The following is a 21002-nucleotide window of genomic DNA, read 5'->3' as shown; positions in this document are numbered from 1 at the left end:
TCACTTTAAATATGTCCTGCTACTCCCTTCTGGCTTGCAGAGTTTCTGCTGAAAGATCAGCTGTTAACCTTATGGGGAACTCGCTTGTATGTTATTTGTTGTTTTTCCCTTGCTACTTTTAATATTTTTCTTTGTATTTAATTTCTGATAGTTTGATTAATATGTGTCTTGGCATGTTTCTCCTTGTATTTATCCTGTATGGGACTCTCTATGCTTCCTGGACTTGATTGATTATTTCCTTTCCCATATTAGGGAAGTTTTCAACTATAATCTCTTGAAATATTTTTTCCATCCCTTTCTTTTTCTCTTCTTCTTTTGGGACCCGTATAATTCAAATGTTGGTGAGTTTAATGTTGTCCCAGGAGTCTCTGAGACTGTCCTCAATTCTTTTCATTCTTTTTTCTGCTCTGTGGTAGTTATTTCCACTATTTTATCTTCCAGGTCACTTATCTGTTCTTCTGCCTCAGTTATTCTTCTGTTGATTCCTTCTAGAGAATTTTAAATTTCATTTATTGTGTTGTTCATCACTGTTTGTTTGCTCTTTAGATCTTCTATGTCCTTGTTAAACGTTTCTTGTATTTTCTCCATTCTATTTCTAAGATTTTGGATCATCTTTACTATCATTACTCTGAATTCTTTTTCAGGTAGACTGCCTATTTCCTCTTTATTTGTTTCATCTGGTGGGTTTTTGCCTTGCTCCTTCATCTGCTGTGTGTGTCTCTGTCTTCTCATTTTGTTTAACTTACTGTGTTTGGGGTCTCCTTTTCACAGGCTGCAAGTTCGTGGTTCCCGTTGTTTTTGGTGTCTGCCCCCAGTGGCTACGGTTGGTTCAGTGGGTTATGTAGGCTTCCTGGTGGAGGGGACTGGTGCCTGTGTTCTGGTGGATGAGGCTGGATCTTGTCTTTCTGGTGGGCAGGACTGCATCCGGTTGTGTGTTTTGGGGTGTCTGTGACCTTATTATGATTTTAGGCAGCCTCTCTGCTAATGGGTGTGGTTGTGTTCCTATCTTGTTAGTTGTTTCTCTAGGGTGTCCAGCACTGTAGCTTGCTGGTCGTTGAGTGGAGCTGGGTCTTAGTGTTGAGATGGAGATCTCTGGGAGAGCTTTCACCGTTTGATATTATGTGGAGCCAGTGGTGGATATTACGTGGTCTCTGGTGGACCAGTGTCCTGAACTCGGCTCTCCCACCTCAGAGGCACAGGCTTGACAACCAGCCGGAGCACCAAGACCCTGTCAACCACACGGCTCAGAAGAAAAGGGAGAAAAAAAGAAAGAAAGAAAGAAAGAAAGAAAGCGAAAGAAAGAAAGAAAGAAAAGAAAGTTATTAAAATAAAAAATAAAAGTAAATTATTACAAATTAAAAAATTGAAAAGTGGTACAATAAAAAAAGACAGAAGAGAGCAACCAAACCAAAAAACAAATCCACCAAATGAAAACAAACGCTAAAAATTATACTAAAAAAAAAAAAAAAGAAAGAAAAATAGACAGAACCCTAGGACAAATGGTAAAAGTAAATCTATACAGACAAAATCACACAAAGAAGCATACACATACATACTCACAAAAAGAGAAAAATATATAAAATATATATAAATATATTTTTAAAAAAGCGAGCAACCAAATCAATAAACGAATCTACCAATGATAATAAACTCTAAATACTAAACTAAGATAAACATAAACTAGAAACAAATATGATTTAGAAAGCAAACCCCAAGTGTCCTGTTTCTCCCAAAGTCCACTGCCTCAATTTTGGGATGATTCGTTGTCTATTCATGTATTCCACAGATGCAGGGTACATCAAGTTGATTGTGGAGATTTAATCCACTGCTCCTGAGGCTGCTGGGAGAAATTTCCCTCTCTCTTCTTTGTTCGCACAGCTCCTGGGGCTCAGCTTTGGATTTGGCCCCGCCTCTGCGGTCACCTGAGGGCGTCTGAGGGCGTAGGTCACCTGAGGGCGTCTGTTCTTCGCTCAGACAGGACGGGGTTAAAGGAGCAGCTGATTAGGGGGCTCTGGCTCACTCAGGCCGTGGCGGGGAAGGGAGGGGTACAGAATGCGTGGCGAGCCTGCGGCGGCAGAGGCCAGCGTGACGTGGCACCAGTCTGAGGCGTGCCATGTGTTCTCCCGGGGAAGTTGTCCCTGGATCACGGGACCCTGGCAGTGGCGGGCTGCACAGGCTCCCGGGAGGGGAGGTGTGGAGAGTGACCTGTGCTTGCACACAGGATTCTTGGTGGCTGCAGCAGCAGCCTTAGCGTCTCATGCCCCTCTCTGGTGTCTGCACTGATAGCCGTGGCTCGCACCGGTCTCTGGAGCTCGTTTAGGCAGTGCTCTGAATCCCCTCTCCTCACGCACCCTGAAGCAACGGTCTCTTGCCTCTTAGGCAGGTCCAGACTTTTTCCCGTACTCCCTCAAGGCTACCTGTGGCACACTAGCCCCGTCAGGCTGTGTTCACGCCACCAGTCCTCTCCCTGTGCTCTGACCGAAGTCGAGCCTCAGCTCCCAGCCCCGCCCGCCGCGGCAGGTGAGCAGTCAAGCCTCTCATGCTGGTGAGTGCTGGTCAGCGCCGATCCTCTGTGCGGAAATCTCTCCGCTTTGCCCTCCGCACCCCTGTTGCTGTGCTCTCCCCCGTGGCTCCGAAGCTTCCCCCCTCCGCCACCTGCCGTCTCTGCCCGCGAAGGGCCTTCCTAGTGTGTGGAAACATTTCCTCCTTCACAGCTCCCTCCCAGAGGTGCTGGTCCTGTCCCTATTCTTTTGTCTCTGTTTTTTCTTTTTTCTTTTGCCCTACCCAGGTACGTGGGGAGTTTCTTGCCTTTTGGGCGGCCTGAGGTCTTCTGCCAGCGTTCAGAAGGTGTTCTGTAGGAGTTGTTCCACATGTAGATGTAGTTCTGATGTATTTGTGGGGAGGAAGGTGATCTCCACGACTTACTCCTCCGCCTCTTGAAGGTCTCTTCCTCCTTACTTTTAACTGTACTTCTGCATCTCTTCCTTGGGGCTTTTTCTTCTCTTTATCCTTTAGATATTGGTGTTCCTCAGGACTTCATCTTTGGCTTTATCTTCTCATTCTTCACTTGCATGATTATTTTTTACTACCTCCAAATGTCTATGACTCACTAGGCTGTAAATCCATGAAAACAAAGCCTGGGTCTGTCTTGTTCTGAATTCTACCCCACTGCCTAGCACATAGTCCACACTTTTCCTGCACCTGTGCCCCAAGCACCAGCCCTATATCCTAGTTGCATCATGTGCCAGCTGTGCAACCTTGAGTGAGTTAAAGCACCTGTACCACAGTTTCCTAATGTTTACAATGGGGAGAGTAGTAATACCTACCTCAGAAGTTTGAGAGTTATATAAATTAATAGAGGTAAGGCACTGAGAATATTGAAAGGCATATAGCAAGCACTGTAAAATTTTAGGTGTTGTTACATATCTAACTTATACTAGTCAATGCCTTCCTGTCTTTACATGGCCACACTAAATTCGATATCTTTGCATATTTTATTCTCTCCATGTGGAATTTCAATAATTCATTTTAAGACACTTTTTTTGGGTTAGGATTTTGCTTTCTGTATAAAAGAGGAATCAGAGAGGAAAAGCACTTAGAAAATCCACTTTTGGGGAAAAGAGAACAGTGGAAAATAGTATTTAAAAGTTAAGGCATTTAGAAGGCATGTAATAAGTGTCACTTTCCTTTCAAATGTAAAGGAATAGATATTGTTAAACATACGGTTGTTTCTCCTTTGTAAAATCTTCACTAACTTCACCACTAGACAAAATTAATATATACCATGTCTATACTTATAAAGTAGCTATATCAAACTGTATTGTATTTGTTTACTTTAAATCTTCCCTAATTCTTAAAGATAATAATGAATCACATGTTATAGGGGTTTTGAAAACAGAACCTCAGAGAGTTAAGCAAATATATATTCAACAAATGTTTATTGAATCTTAATGCCAGAATAGGATCCATTTTACTAATTTATTCAAAACCTAGGAGTGACCCCCTCCCCACTTCCTAAAATCCTGATATCTTATTCTAACATTCAAGATGCTCCACAAAATTCATTTGTCCAAACTTTTCTCTCTTCTCCTTTCAATGAAACTTCTACTCCACACTATCAAACTACACTTGGGAACTCCAAACTATCTTCAACTTTCCCCCTTCTATGCTTTTTGTCACCTCGGTTTCCTTTCTGCTCATACAGTATATTAAAAAAAAAAAAAAAAAAAGACAATGGACCAAAAATGGAGTCACTTATGCTAAGCCCCATGTCAACAAACCAAGATTCTTAATTGTTTCAGTTCTCCCAGAAATGGAACTTTTAACCAGTAAATCAGGAAGCACCCGATCAGCACTTGTTAGGTAATGTGCCCATTAGTCCCCTGCTATCCTGTAAACGAAAGTAACTTTGCAATAACCAACACCTTTTTTTGCCTAGTATCACTTCCTTGTTTTCACTCTCTTCTGCCTGTAAAAGCCTTTCATTTTGTAGAGCTCTTCAGAGCTCCTTTCTATCTGCTAGATTGGATGCTTTCTGATTCAAATCAAGTTTTGTTCAAATAAACTCTTAAAATGTTTAATATGCTTCAGTTTACCTTTTAACATGTATTTCATATATAGTCTTTAAGTGCTGGTTACAACCTGGTAGCTCATAAACCAAATTAGACTCACAGACAAGTTCAGTTTCATTTGTAGTTAAAAAAGTTTTTCTTAATTATATGTCACTATTCAACAGTTAGGAGCTTTCATGTTAAAACCTAGATGCCAGACTTTCTGTGAAAGCTAAAAGGTTAAGCAGACTTAAGTTGTCGCAAAACAGAAGTTGGCTAAAACTGAGTAGAGGCTGCTCTCCTTGGATGGGGCTGGTCTAATGTCACCCCAGTCTGTACTACCACTGTCAGTATTTGACCTTCTGATGCTTGATTTAAGAATTAGACCAAGTTCCAAATAGTCCTGTTTTCCTAGACCCCCGGGGCCCCCTAATCTCAATCACATTTTAGTTCAAAACACCTATTATTTATATCCTTCATCTGCAATTAATCACATGTTACTTTATAGAAACTCTCATTATTATTTTGATGTTACAGAGGGCTTAGATAAAGAGGCTTTGAGGCAAGCAGCGGGCACTCAAAAAACTTTACAGGGTGACAATGATAATTATTGGTTATTCATTCAACAAATATTTGTTCTGCTCCTGGTTTGGGGTTTTCCAGACCACCAAGACAATATTCCTGATGCAGTGCCAGGCACCAAGATAAGCAATTCCCATACATGATCCCATTTAACTCTTTGCAACAATGCTATGAAGTAGATTCCCATTTTACATATGAGGAAGCAGGGGCAGACCAGACATCTAAACCAAGTATGTTTGACTCCGAATCTTGTCTAGTCTTTTGAATTACTGGATAAATTCATCCTTATTATCACTGCCATGGTCCAGAATCTACTTCTTGGCTTCAAAGGTCAAGAAGCTTGATTTCTCTCACTGCAACCTGAGATGATCAGCTGACAAAGACTAACTCATAGGAACTAAACTCTCAAGGGACTTACGTCTTGATCAAAATGTCACCTTATTGTTTTATAAGTGAGACATTCATGGTAGCAAGTCAATACATTCTTTTTTTTAAATCTTCGATGCTTCAGAAGGGAAGTCACAACTGAAAGTGGCTTAGGTAAGCAAGGCATCAGTGCAGAATAAAGTAATTGAATGATTTTACTGACTAGTTCATCCAAATATCCAACTGACTATGCCACACAAGAATCTATCAAGGTACCAGACAGGTACCAGGCCATCCACCTGTTCAGGTGCCCCCCAACCTTAGATGGTGATTGAAGCATATTGTGACGAACCCTTGTGTTTTGGGATCTTCTCTAGACTCCACACAGACTACCATCTCCCTTTCTGTTATTATTATTTGCTTTCTTCAGTTATAATATAATTGATTAGGCCACAACTTCTTATGCCTATTCAGACTTTGACTTAATTTCCAGGCCTTACTTTCACTTCTTTTGGACTTGGAAAGAATTCTGTTTTCTAAGGGAACTATGACAAATAGCTAAACTGATTCATTTTAGACTGATTTGGTTTTTTAATTCTCACTTTTCTGGGAAGCACCTTATAGTAGCCCTTACGCACTGCTTCAGGTTCTCATTTTTATTTCATTTGCAAATGTTTATGTTTTGTCTTCCTAACCGGATTGTAACCAATTTGAGGGCAGTGACAACAATAATATATTTGAAGAGCTTTACTATCTGTTCCCATTTTATTCACAAAACCACATAGCAAAATCATTCATGCTAATATTTTTCCCCTGCTTTTTTTTTCTTTTACAAAAGGTGAAAACTGAAGTTAGCAGAAGTAAATTGACCTACCCAAGCTTATAAAATTAGTCAATGGCAAGACCAGGTTCTAGTCCCAGTTCCTGTAGTCTCTGTTCATCACGCGTTCTACTATTGGTTCGTTGGCCAAAAAGTTCTGTAACATCTTACGGAAAAACCCAAATGAACTTTTTGGCCAACCCAATACATTAGGCTGCTTCTGCATGACCATGCTTAATATTCTCTTCTGAGCCCCAGAACACCACATTGTAAATATTGAATAAATAATCACAGAGGTTTTTTATTGTAATTATAAGCCAGTGAGTCATAATTCTTATTATTTGTATCTTAACATATCAACTATATGTCTCAATAATGCAAATGGTTATTATCTGATATTGTTCTAGATGAGTATTTCTCAACACATGGCCAGTGGCATATCAGCATCAGAGTCACTTAGGATGCCTGTCAAAACGGCAGATTCCTGGGTTTTTCTCCAGTTTTGTTGAATGAAACTTCCTGGGGATGGAGTCCAGAAATATGCCTATTAACAGGTTTTCCACCTAAGAGTTAATCATGCTGAAGTTTGACAATCACTGTTCCAAATAAACATAATGAGGGATAGAGTGAATATAAAATACTAGGTTCTCTAGGAAAAGCAATGTCAATTTACAAAAATATATATATTTCAACATATAAAAACAATAAAGAAGAGGATACATTTCCTTGATTCTAAGATAACCTCAATTGTAAGATACACCATTGATTCAATAAGAGTTTTTGAAGAAAAGAGCATTAAATCCTCAAAAAATGTTTAATTCCAAACCTAGAAGATTTTAAATATTAAGAAAGTGAAACTTAGACCTGAGGAAATTCGGTACTTATATTTTAAATGGTGTAGTAAAAACAGAGGAGTTTGGAGGTGGGAAGTTGGACATGGTCTGAGTAGACTTTGAAAGCTAAGAAGAGAGAGGACACTTTAAGTTAGGGAAACAAAATGAGCTAATGATTTGGATAGGTATAATTAGTGGAGTGACCAAACCAAATCTTATAGAAAGAAGGTTGCTATTACATTTTAGTAGCTGGTAAGGGTGGTTAAAAAGAATAAGGACAGATTAAGAAAAGCTTTTACTGCCAGGTCAACTCATGATATTCAGTAGTTAAGGAAGTGCCTTTAAAGGTTTTTCAGCAGTAGGTGGAACTAAAGAAAGCACTGTTTAATCTAGCAACATCCACAAGGTACTCAAAGGAAAAGAAATTGTAGAGAAATCAGTTAGCAGGTTTACACTAACACGCTCACTAACCTAGAATAGCACCAGAGAGAATGGAAAGCAAGGCTTGGATAAACCATTGAAGAAAGTCAAATCCTGACTTGACTTGCACTTCTGGAAATATATCTGAGGAATACAATTATAAGTACAGATATAAAGATTCAGTTCCAGGGACTTCCCTGGTGGTCCAGCAGTTAAGAATCCACGTTCCCAATGCAGGGGTCCCGGGTTCGATCCCTGGTCAGAGAAATAGATCGCATATGCCACAACTAAAAATCCCGCAGGTCGTAACTAAAGAAAGATCCCGCACGCCACAACGAAGATGCTGCGTGCTGCAGCTAAGCCCTGGCACAGCCAAATAAATAAATATTAAAAAAAAAGAAAGATTCAGTTCCAAGGACATTGATTGCGGTGAAGTTCATAATAGTTAAACAATGGAAATGATCTAAATATTTAAGAAACGGATTGGTTCAGCCACATAGTGGCATATTATTAATTCACTAGGAATGTTGTAGATGAATGGATATTAATGCATAAAAATGTTCACGATATATTGATAACTGAAACAAATGTGTTTAGAATGGTCTGATTCTTGTTTACAAAAATATGTATGTGTTCAGATGCCTAGAAAAGTTTGGGAAGGATAGACATACAATGAAGTATCACTAGTGTTATTTCTAATACTTCATTCTACATAGTGCAACGAAGGGTGTTTTTTATTTTCCTCTTTTTGCTTATCTTGTTTTCTAATTTTTCTAAAATGAATATGTTTTGGTTTTCTACTAAAAAAACAAAATTAATTATCTCTTTACATTAAGCATTTTATATTAAAAAATAGGACTTGTTGACCATGAGGAAACTAAAACAAAACTACTTGAATATTTTAAGCCTGGGTGATAGAGACTGATACTAATATGGAAAAATATGGGAAGGCCAAGAACAGAAAAGCATTTTGAGATCAGGATTATATACATATCTCAAGGGAGAGTGTATAGAAAAATGGCCAAAAGACTAACTTTGGAGCAGTATGGCGTTCTGGGAGAGTAATGAAAAATAACACTGGCTATAGAAGATGAATTTAGAAACCTTTTTCTCTTGCTAAGGTTTATTTATTGGCAGTAGGAATGAGGAGGACAGGCTTCGCTTAATGCTAGAATAGTAATTCTCAAACTTTATCGTGTATCTGAATCACCTAGAGGTCTTGTTAAAACACAGACCTCTTGTTGCTGGGCTTTACACCCACAGTTCCTGATTCTGTAATCTCGGTGGGACTAGAGAATTTACATTTTTAACAAGAACCTAGGTGATGTTGATACTGCTAATTCCAAAACCACATTTTGAAGGCACTCATACTAGAGTTGAGAGAAATCTGGTAAATTGGTAGGTTGACAGGGGAGAAATTTGTTTGAGGAGAGAAGTCCTAAGGCATGAGATGTACTTGATTCAATGAGAAAACGTGAACCAGATGAGCAGAGCCACTTCCAGAGCCTCTTTCTCACAAGGCAGAAGAGCCCTGATCATGGAGGAGCAAGGAGGCTCTAGGGAAGGGAACTGGGTTGGGATGGTACAGTGAGAAAGAGCTGGAGTGTGGGGAATTAAAAAAAACAAAAACAGAAACAAACCTTAATAGCTGGTATAATACCAGGGGAGCAAGGATTCTGAGTTGAAGGTGATGGACCATATTCCTTTAATTCATTCCTGGTGAAACCCATCTGGACCCATATTTAGGTCCTACTTTTAAAAAAGACTACATAAGTAAAATTGAGAAAACTGTTTTATTAATACTGTAGCATTTTAGAGCTACAATAAAAGGGAAAAGAAGGTCATTTCCCTCCAGTCACCATCACACATCTTTAACACCACCAGAACAGACTAGCATCTGGTGAAACAGCATGTAGTAGAAGCAGCACCTGGTAGAATATCATAGGATTGAATTTGTTTCTGAACAGGTGTGAGACTCCTCATGGGGGCTCTCAGAAATAATTAAATAGGGGATGTACTTTACAGGAGGCTGGAGTTTCTGCATAGTCAGTTGAGGGCCAGAGCCAGGGCAATTTGAGTTACATGGAAACCTTGATTTTTTTTTTTTAATCTTATTTATTTTTTAACATCTTTGAGTATAATCGCTTTACAATTGTGTGTTAGTTTCTGCTTTATAACAAAGTGAATCAGCTATATGTATACATATATCCCCATATCTCCTCCCTCTTGCATCTCCCTCCCACCCTCCCTATCCCACCATTCTAGGTGGTCACAAAGCACCAAGCTGATCTCCCTGTGCTATGCAGCAGCTTCCCACTAGCTATCTATTTTACATTTGGTAGTGTATATATGTCCATGCCACTCTCTCACTTCATCCCAGCTTCCCCTTCTCCCCCTGTGCCCTCAAGTCCATTTTCTACGTCTGCGTCTTTATTCCTATCCTGCCCCTAGGTTCTTCATATCCATTTTTTGTTTAGATTCCATATATATGTGTTAACATACCGTATTTGTTTTTCTCTTTCTGACTTACTTCACTCTGTATGACAGACTCTAGGTCCTTCCACCTCACTACAGATAACTCAATTTCATTTCTTTTTACAGCTGAGTAATATTCCATTGTATATATATGCCACATCTTCTTTACCCATTCATCTGTCAATGGACACTTAGGTTGCTGCCATGTCCTGGCTATTGTAAATAGAGCTGCCATGACCATTGTGGTACATGACTCTTTTTGAATTATGGTTTTCTCAGGGTATATGCCCAGTAGTGGGATTGCTGCGTCATATGGTAGTGCTATTTCTAGTTTTTTAAGGAACCTCCATACTGTTCTCCATAGTGGCTGTATCAATTTACATTCCCACCAACAGTGCAAGAGGGTTCCCTTTTCTCTACACCCTCTCCAGCATTTATTGTTTGTAGATTTTTTGCTTATGGCCATTCTGACTGGTATGAGGTGATACCTCACTGTAGTTTTGATCTGAATTTCTCTAATGATTAGTGATGTTGAGCAGTCTTTCATGTGTGAAACCCTTGATTTTAACTCAGAATTTTATCACTCTCTCTTGGGTAGAAAGCTAAGAGAAGAGGAGTAAAGGTATATATGCCCTGTACCTGTGCAATAATCTGCTCAGAGCCAATTTTGATTCAGCTAACAATAAAGAACCATCACAGTTTTAGGAGAACCATCAAAAAATAAAAGCAAGATATTTGAACCATAGCTCTAATAGGTTTATGCAGGATAAAATGAGGAACACAAAACCATAGGCTGGGGAATAACTAGAATGCTATTACACTCTACTAGGAAGGTGGTAAGGACTCAGCTATGAAGTGGCTATAGATGAATGAAATAGTAAAGAGGTGTACAATATCAGCAAGACTTGATAGATGAGATAATAGTAAATAAATTAGGGTAAAAGTCAAATATAGCATCAATTTTTCTGTCATGGTAGCTAGAAAAGCTATGATCCAACTATGAAAAATAGAATTTTAAAAGAATTATCATTTTGAGAGTTAGAGTTTTTTTTGGATTTCTTAAGCCTGAGGTAATAATCAATCTGTGATTTTAATTAGGGGAGTATAGCTTAATTCCTTTTTAATTACCTCACACTAAAGATCTTTTCTCATCTGAATCTTTTTAAGTTACTGCTTGTACTACTCCTTTAGTATTAATTATTAATTAACTTGTATTCTCAATGACCAATTCATGTGAATGTCTTACTTCCCAAAGCAGATTTTGCTCTCCCAAAGAATAAAACCAATGTTTTACACTTGTATCCCCCACATCTCATACTCTGGCACTGTAACTCCATACTGACTAAGTAATACTATTTTATAGCACATGGTTCAGATATTCTTTGAAAAATATAAAGGATATATAAAAAATTATGTTCAATATTCTGAGATGAAAGGTCAGGATGCCATCAAACAATATAAAGGAACTAGAAAGAACTCTTGTAAATTTAATATACAATAGTGTCAATAAACAATGCATTTAAAATAACTGAAAGACAAATTTGAGGAAATCTCTTAGAAAGAAAAGATAAATAAAATTAGAGAAAAGATAAGATTAATAAAAGAAATGAAAAAAGAGATTTCCCAGAACCGAAGGACATGTTTCTACATTGAATGTGATCACCAAATACCCAGCCCAATGAATAAAGCAAGACCCACCCAAAGGTATATCAAATACTGAAATGTCAGAACACCAAGAAGAAAGAGAAGATCAAATAAATGTCAAAGAAATAGGTTATATACAAAGAATCCAGAGTCCAATAGTATCAGACTACTCTACAATCACCTAGAAGCTAGAAGACAGTTGATCAATGACTAAAATGAAGAAAAAGTATCCAATGTTGAGATGTATATCCAGCCAAACTATAAAATGTAAAGGTAGAGTAAAGGTCTAGCTATTTTCAAACAAACATGACCTACAAAAATGGGCTTCCTATGCACTCTTCCTCAGGAAGCTGAGAATATGTTTCACCAAATCAAGGAAACAGGGAGACAGGAGATCCAAGACAGAAAGTAATCAACATGTAAGAGAGGAAGAAGGAATTCCTAAAACAACAGTAAAAAGAAATCCCAGGATGACAGCTGTGCAGCAGGCCTATAAAACAAGTCCAGATCAGAGCAAGAGGAGTGTTCCAGGAGAGATGTACCCAAGATTAAAATGGGTGTGAGAAGTAACTTGATATGGTTGACCTTACTGGTAAGTCTGCCTGAGTTAGTGGTAGGTGAAGAGTAAAGCAAACAAACAAAATAATGAGGCAATTGTTAATTCCAGGGAAAACAAAACTTTAACAAAAAAAGTAATCACAGTCGCAGTAAAATACCTGATTTAGTGGTGAATAACATATATATAACTCTAGGGCTTTAAATTTTGAGTACTTTGATCAAAAATTTGAAATAATTGGGAGGTTGGAGCAAGAGAAGGAAGAATGGTGTGAGAGAAAAGAACCAAATCCCCATCTTTCATGGGAATAAATCAATAAACAATATCTACAATTTTTAAACAAAGAAATCAGAGTGGAATCATGTTACTCAGAAATATGGAGATAAGGAGCTAAAAATATCTAGGAGTTGAATGGGACTGCTTCATTGTTGGAGGCATAGAGCAGAGAACTGCTTTGTTTGTACATAAACTATTTGACTTTTAACACTATTACATCTGTAACTCTTTTAACTTTTAACACTATTACATCTGTAACTCTGACAAATAATTTAAGAATTTTGGATAGTAACCAGCTTATTTTAAAATGGTATATTTTATCTCACAATTAACTAAAGATGCAAATAAGCAAAAAAGAATGAAACATTTTCTAGTTTATTATCTTCTGACATTTGTCCCTAAATGCCACTCCCCACCTCCCTTAGAAAAATACTATGTTCATTTTCACAAACTTAAATACATATATTTGGTCATCTTGACTTACATAATTGCTGACAACATATGAAAAGAAAAACTGGTTCTGTTTCTTTGTTATAAATAAGGTATTAAATTATGCATGTGAACATTTGAAACATATACTAATAAAAACTACCAGAGCAAGAAGGCTTATCTAAGTAGCATCTTTGAAAAATGGTGAAAGGTCATTATTTGAGATGCTTGTTTCATGATTTTTAGCTCTTCTATGGTTTCTGGCCTATAAATGATTCAGTCATTCAATTTTTTTTCATGTAATACACCTTTACAAATTTCTTTTTTATAGTCAAGGCACCTTGCTAAGTTCTGAATTTCCTGAAATCTATAATATTCTCACTTGTACTTAATGATCTTAAATACTGTAAAGTGCTTAATCTAGCAACATATATCTAAATCTGTTAACATTTGCAATTATTTTTCAGGGAAAAATTCTAATTGGAACAATAGTATTTATTGTTTACAGATTGACATGGAGACCTAAACTCAATATTTTGAACAAGCTTTCTATTATCTCTTCTAATTTTCCTCCTTGCCAAGAGTTGGCTAAATATCATAACATTGTGTCACTGTAAAAAGGTGGAAGGAAAGGCATTCCACCTTTTTACAGTGTTGCACCTTTTCCCTACATTGTCAGGAAATTGTACTGCCCAAGCAAATATTTAAAATGTAGCAATAAGAAAAAACCTCTAGACAGTAAACCGCAAGAAGATATGAGCCCTTCCTCTTACTCACCATGGCATCCCCAGTGCCAAACATAGTATCCAGCAATATAATGGGTATTGAAATATGTTAAATGAGTGAATGCAACACTGCTTACTAATTTCGTCTATCTTCCCTAATCAAAAGAGATACAAAAAGACCACATTCTATTAGGTATCACGAATTTATATATCTGACTACGAAGGAAGACCCATCTTGTCAAGTTTTGGATCCCCAGAACCTAGAAAATATGGAAAGAAAAAAAAAAAAAAAGTCCTTGTCGGGAACAGATCGCAGTGGGTTAGACTAGCACCCAAATCCCCTTTTGTCACCAACAAAACTTCCAGCCTACTCTGTCTGCCCTCTCTTAAAACTGAATGGCCTTAAGAGGAGTAGATTCTCAATAGAAAAGTCACTTTTTCAGGAACAGGCACATCCGACTCCATGCAAAATGAGGCCAAGTCAACAAAACAGCAAAGACTTGGCTAATGCAAGCACAAGCTAATTTATTATGATTGGCCCAAATTACCCACTTTTTTTTGCCGCGCAGGCCAATATCCACAACCGCACTGATGCCTCATGTAGGGCGAACGTTTTCACCAGTAGCTGGTGAGGAGCACGGTGTTTCTCAGCCAAAACCGAGGGAGACTGGAAATTGTGCAGTGCAGTAATCCAAACACCTCGAGTGGATCTCAGTCTTTAAAATCTATATCTCGTATGAAATTCCTTCCATTTTCCATATTACAAGCTGGGTAAACAAATCTCCGGAGCTCTTCAGGGATGAGCTCTTTTCCAAATACTACAACCACTGCCACCTCCCCATCCCTCAGTCCAAGGTTGAACCACACACGACCCAGTTCTGAAGGGTCACATCTAGCTGACCGCCTCCCAGCTGGCCTTTAAAGAAGCCGCGCGCGGTCGAGCAGCTCCGAAGTCCAACTTCCGGCCACAAAATAAGAGGCTGTTTTCCTCCTGGCCACACCCTCCTAGCCTCGCCCTCCACGCCCCGCGCAAGAGAGCGCGGGCGCGCGGGAGGGGAGGGGCCGCATAGGCGGCCGCAGCCAGTTTCGCCCTCCCTCAGCGGCGCGCAGGAATGCCCCGGGCCCACGGACAGCGCGGCGGCGCGCGCGCTCGCTCCCGGTGCCCTCCTCCGTGACGTGCCTGGCCCAGGCCGCGCAAGGGCGCTGTAGCTGCCAGTGCCGCTGTCATGGCGTCTGAGGCGCTGTCTGAGGAGAACCCGCCGCGGTCTCTTTAGAGCGAGGGGCGGGCGGCTGGGTATGGAGAGCGGCCCTGAGAGCCTGCAGCCGCTAGAACACGGAGTGGCCGCCGGGCCGGCGCCAGGGACAGGTTCTCCGCAGGAAGGGCGACAGGAGACCAGGCTCGCCGCTGGGGATGGTCCTGGAGTATGGGCGGCGGAGAGCAGCGGCGGGAAGGGGCAGGGGGCGGCAGCCGCCGGGAGGAGCCTCTCGGACTCGGCTTCTCCCGCCGGCTCGCCTCGGGTTCTCGTACCCTGCAGCTCCCTCCCGGACTTGGACTTGAAGGGGAGCGATTTGGAGAGTCCTGCTGCCCAGAAGGCGCCTCTGACAGGGCAGCACAAGGTGACCGCCTCCCCGGAGGCAGCTGAGGCCGGAGCCGACCATGAGTTGGTTCCGGCCGGAGAGGCGGGCGCCCTCGCGGATCCCGCCGGCACCTGCCGGGCAGAGTCGGCGGCCGCGGGCTCCGAGGAACCCAGCAGCGGCGGCGGCCTCAGCAGCAGTTGCAGCGACCCGAGCCCTCCCGGGGAATCGCCGAGCCTGGACTCCCTGGAGTCGTTCTCTAACCTGCATTCTTTCCCGAGTAGCTCCGAGTTCAATAGTGAGGAAGGAGCTGAGAACAGGGTCCCCGAGGAGGAGGAGGGAGCGGCGGTGTTGCCCCGGGCTGTGCCTCTGTGCCGAGAGGAGGAGGAGGAGGGGGGGGAGGCAGCCCAGGTGCTGGCGGCCTCCAAGGAACGCTTCCCGGGACAATCTGTTTATCATATCAAGTGGATCCAGTGGAAGGAAGAGAACACACCCATCATCACGCAGAATGAGAATGGCCCCTGCCCTTTACTGGCCATCCTCAATGTTTTGCTTCTGGCCTGGAAGGTACACTCCGCAGCTTTCTATTTCTTACAGCTTTCGGGGAGGGGGAACACGGGGCGAGGGAGCTGCTGCCTGTCAGCTGATGGCTTCTTCCTTTTTTTCCCTCATTCATCAATCCGTCCCTTTTTCTTCTTACATGAAACTCGTTCTGAGACTCTCTTGTTGGAAGAGTGTTCTCATATGTATGTCAGAAAGAATTGCCGGCAACCTCAGGTCTCTCTCGCAGTGTTTAGTGATGAACGTTCAGCATTCAGCTATGGCTGATATACTTGGAAACAGCCGGGACTAGGAGCATCCTAAACCCTTTGATTTATTTTTTTTAACCTATATTTTTCTGTGTTATTCCTTCTTACTGACTTTATCACATATGCAAAAGAGTGAAGAAATGGGGAAGGTCGTCTTCAGAAGTTACCATCAATCCGTGATATCAGGGAGCAAGTTTGATGGTTACGTTTAGTCTATTTTCCAACTCCTGCTTGCTCCATTTGGGTGTGGATACTTAAGGACATGGTGCTGGGGAAGATGTGGCCCCTTAGACAAATTCCATTTAAGGAAAAGCAGTGGCCTGAGACCTAATTACCATAACTTATTGGTTTTCAAAGATTGTTTTTATTTTATGCATGATTTTTACTTGCCTCATTTTTTTGACTCTACTTAAAGAGTCTGGCATTATTACCAGTAACCACACATCAGAATGTGTTAAGGGAGCTAAAATTATAACAACTAAAATAAGAAAAGATATATTCAAGTTAAAGGAGCAAAAGAGGGAAGGGCCCTTCAAAAGGAAGTATATTGAGGACTCAATATATTGGGGACCTGTAAATGAAGTGTCTTATTTAAGCTTGCAGTTTTAGAGTGCTGAGAACATGCATCTTAGAGTACATATTTTACTTTTAAATTGAGAATTGTATCTATAGATAAAATGTTCCCTAGAAAAAAATAATCTGGATTATTGTGGCTAGTTAGGAAGAAAATCAAGTAAAGGAAATAGTGTTTATTAAGTCCCTTCATCTTCCTTTCTAGCAAGGGCTAATGCAAAAGAAATAAGATTATATCTTACCAGTATCTAGTACATAATGGCACTCAAATGTGTTGAGTGAAAACTGCCTGCTCTTGAAGAGCTGTTGAGCTATTTGGAGTTGCAGCATCGACTTACTTGAAATTACTAAAGAACAATGCAAGACAATACACTATAAATGCTAGGTTATAGGAAGCAGATTGAAATGCATTAGACATCCCCAAAGGGGAAGTTTTCCTTTGGTCTGGCATAGTCCCAGAGAGCTTCATGGAATTTTTAGATCTTGAAGGAAGCTTTTAAGGAAAAGTAGGATTTAAAATAACAGGAAAATGGAATTCCTGGGAGAGGGAAGGGTATAAATAAAAGGGATGAAAATAAAATGGATAATGTGTGTGTGTGTGTGTGTGTGTGTGTGTGTGTGTATGTTTTGGATGACAGGAGTGGTAAGTTCATATTGCAGGATAATAGAAAATAAGATTGAAAAGGTGAAGAGCCCCTTGATGAAAGCCCTTGAATGTCAGACTAGGGAGTTAAATTTCATCCTATGAGCCAAAGTCCCCAGCCTTTCTGTCAGAAGGAGTAACAGTTTCCTTTAGGCTTTTCTCACTTCCTAGTTTCTACATAGTACTGCAGAAGTTCAGAGGAAAGAGCAAGTACCATGGTCTCAAATATTTGGGGATAGATGAGCATTGAATTGGTCTTTGAAAGACAGCATACATTTGCGTTCCCACTATATGTGAGGTACTAGAAATACAGAGATGAGTAAGATGCACGTGTGCCCTCATGTAGCTCATTGGTAATGGGGAGACAGACATATAAACAATAACCACATTGCAATGTAGAAGTTCTAAATATGCTATGGAATTACAGAGAAAAGTGTAATTGGGAGTGGAACATGTCAAGGGAAAGGTTCACAGAAGAGGTAACCTGTGTACTGGGTCTGATGGATGAGTAAGAGAAGTTCCTTCGAGGCAGAGGGAATAGTGTGTTCAAAGATGCTGAAGCAGAAAAAGGTATTTTCTATTTGGAGACTCCAACCTTGCTTGGAGTGCAGTGGAGGAGGAGAAGGAAATGGCAGTAGCAGGAAATAAAATTGATAGGTGGGTTAGACTCTGAATGAGCAGGCATGCTAAGGTACTTCGAGATTGTTTTATAAATCTTTGGCTCTTAGCCTTTTTTCTGCCTCAAGGCTATTGATGCACACAAAAACTACTCATCAGTAATCATCAGTGATTGATGGGGAGATCCGATTAAGAGAAGCAAGTTTGGATAGAGCAGTGTTCTCAAAGTGAGCCAGGGCTTCTGAGGTCAGTACTGTTCATAATAGTACTCAGTTTTTTTTTGCCTTTTTCGCTCTCATTCTCTCAGTGTCAGTAGAGTTTTTCAGGCTGTATGATGTGTGATGACATAATTGCTCTGACAGTTAACAGAATCTGTGCTCGTGCATTCTTGTGTTTAAAATTTTTCTCAATTTTTATTTCTAGTATGGTAAATCTTGATAGATATAATCCACTTAAACAAGAGCTCTTTGTGATCCTAAATAATTTTTAGGACTGAAGAGGGTCTTGAGACCAAAAAGTTTGAGAAATGCCGTAGTAGAGAAAAATAGTAAATAGGGTATGAAGGTAGTTGTCAGATTTCAGAGGACCCATCATTAGACATGTTTAGACTTTATATACAGCTGATAATAGGAAGCTACTATAAATTACTGGATAGAGGAATGACATAAAGAAAGGGGTCTTTTCATTTGAGATTTGACTGGAGGTGAGATTGTAGTGAGTGTAGCAGGAAGAATTGATGAGGATAGCTCTTTTGGATGGGAAATTCTCTGCCCCTTCTCTCTGTTGAGGATAATGTCACAGCCTAAATGATGAATTGATTGCTATCTGGATATAGGAAATGAAGGATGTGACACTTTTTCTAATTGGGTAATAAGGATTGGTTGGATCATTCAAAAGGTAGAGAATGTGTTTTAGATGGGAAAGTTGATGTCAGAGTTTGGCTGTGTCAGGTTGGAATTGTCTGTTAGTGGGACATAAAAATATAAATGTTCATTATGCCTCCAGAAACATAGAATGGGCCTCAGGAAAGACGTAAAAATTATGAGAAAAATTGAACTGGAGAATTATTGCATAGATATAAGTATGGTATCAGTGAGAATACATGAATTCTCCAAAGAGAGTGGTGAATAGTTCTCAACTATTTGTCATCCCAGTATATGTGAGGAACTGCAAATTGCCATTATAAACATCCTCCCTCTATTTTCTCGCTCCCTCTTCCATCCAGTTCTCCAGTAGACATAGAGAAAACAGAGGAATAAAGAGGAAAACAGAGGAATAAAGTTGCTGGGGAGAAGGGAATGCTAAGCAGTAAAGATGAGAGAGTGTAAAAGAAATCAGTATAGGCACAGTTTGAGATGTAAATGAGAACTAGAGATAGGACAAAGTCATGATAGTAGTGTGGGAGAGAGACTCTAATTTAAAAAAAAAAAAAAAGGTCAGTTATCATTGTTAAATGCAGCAGCATCAAGGAACTGGTGGAGTAGGAAAGATTTTGCCAAAAAGGACAGATATGAGAACAAGGTCGCTAAAAAGTCAGGATAACATGGAGTCCTCAGAATAGGTGGTAAAATTCTCTTCAGAGGAAAACAACAACAATCTTTTTTTCTGAAGTAATGGAAGGAAGATACAAAGACAAGGTCATGTTAAGATAGAGAGACATGAAAATTGAGGACTCATTCTCCATTTTGGCAGAATAACAGATGATCTCATCAGTAATAGCTATTGAACTTGCCAGTAATTAAGGAGAGAAGTTGTAAAGCATCGAAGGGTGAATTTTGTGAGAAAATTATGTTGTGTTTTAAAGAAGTTCTCATCTCATTGAAGATTATGCCTAGGAATTTGAGGCATAAGCAGAAAGTACTCAGTGGCCATGGATAAATTGGGGTATTCTTTTAAAACTTCTAGTATGTCAATTTTGCTTCCACCCCCCCCGAAATAGTTCTCTCATCTCTGGAAATAGGAGCAGGAAGAATGTCTGGTTAGGATTATCATGTATTGGGCTTTTCAAGGGTTGATTCATGGAGAGTCAATGGAATTAAGAATTGAAAGTAAAACAGTTGATCATCTTTTTTGGGGGAGAATGAAGTAATGAGAAAAATCAGTAAGGAATTTCCTAGCAGTCCAGTGGTTAAGGCTCTGCGCTTCCACTGCAGGGGGCACGGGTTCGGTCCCTGGTTGAGGAACTAAAAAAACAAAAAAATCAATAAACTGAATACATTAGGAAGATTTGAGTGATTCAAAGGAAGTAAGTGCCATGATGATTCTGGGTGAGAGATGACAGTTAAAATGATCAAACATGGTAAGTACTGAGTTGGAAATGTTGGAGTTTTAATGAAAAGTATTGGTTTAGGACTGATGGAAAGTAGGTGATCATCACTCATCTGTAAAATAGTTGAGCTGTGATAATCCAACAAATCAAGAAAGAAGGAAATCTGTTCATTAAATTTAATTCAAGCTCAAATTTCTAATTCTCTTTAGCCGACACCAGGTAAATTGACCCAAATTGAAGTCTTAGAATACATTTTCATTTTGCTTCTTTATTTTAGACTTTTTTTTGGTGTTTTTTTAATAGTTTTTCTTTAATCTTTCATAAAATAATGCCATTTTTTATTTGAGGGCTGTGGCCCAATTAATCAGTTGTGTTTATAAAAATCAAGTCAGAAGATATATAAAATATAAAATTTACTTTCTGATGTTATTGGCCTATGTTATAAATACTGAAGCAGAGTGATGGGTACTTGGAAGTTCATTATGCTGTTACTTTTTGGCTTTTCCATATGATTCAAATTTTGCATTATGAAACATTTTTAAAAGCTTCTGCCTTAATATTTTTATGTTTATGAAGGTATTACTTTAATAATAGAGGGAGTCCCTGCTTTGTCACACTTTTGTTTTCTTATAGAAAGAATATAGGTTCTAAGGCCCACATACTCAAAAAAAAAAATATATATATATACACATATATATATATAACTTATACTGTACATTATAATAGAAGACATATAGCATTGTAATATCTAATCATTATGTATCTAATTATTATGTAGCATTTTAGTGGAAGACTGAATGCACTATTCTGATTTAAGATGCTGGAAGCACATCCCCTCT

The 21002-nt window shown here is 39.5% G+C and overlaps 1 protein-coding gene across 5 annotated transcripts in view; it reads left to right on the top strand.

The window, feature by feature from the left end:
• Nucleotides 1–14036: 14036 nt before the first annotated feature.
• The window catches only part of MINDY2 (MINDY lysine 48 deubiquitinase 2), a 116669-nt gene continuing 109703 nt past the window's right edge, over nt 14037–21002 (top strand). For all 5 annotated transcript variants that reach the window (XR_009518480.1, XR_009518479.1, XR_009518478.1 and 2 more), the window contains exon 1: nt 14037–15818. Coding sequence is in view for 1 of the 5 variants with exons in the window: in XM_060005889.1 (XP_059861872.1) it covers nt 14973–15818 (846 nt within the window). In the remaining 4 variants the exon portion in view is untranslated. The remainder of the gene's footprint in view (nt 15819–21002) is intronic.

Source organism: Delphinus delphis, chromosome 2 (genome assembly GCF_949987515.2).
Source record: "Delphinus delphis chromosome 2, mDelDel1.2, whole genome shotgun sequence".
NCBI classification, from domain to species: domain Eukaryota; kingdom Metazoa; phylum Chordata; class Mammalia; order Artiodactyla; family Delphinidae; genus Delphinus; species Delphinus delphis.
This window is presented reverse-complemented; position numbering and strand designations above follow the sequence as displayed.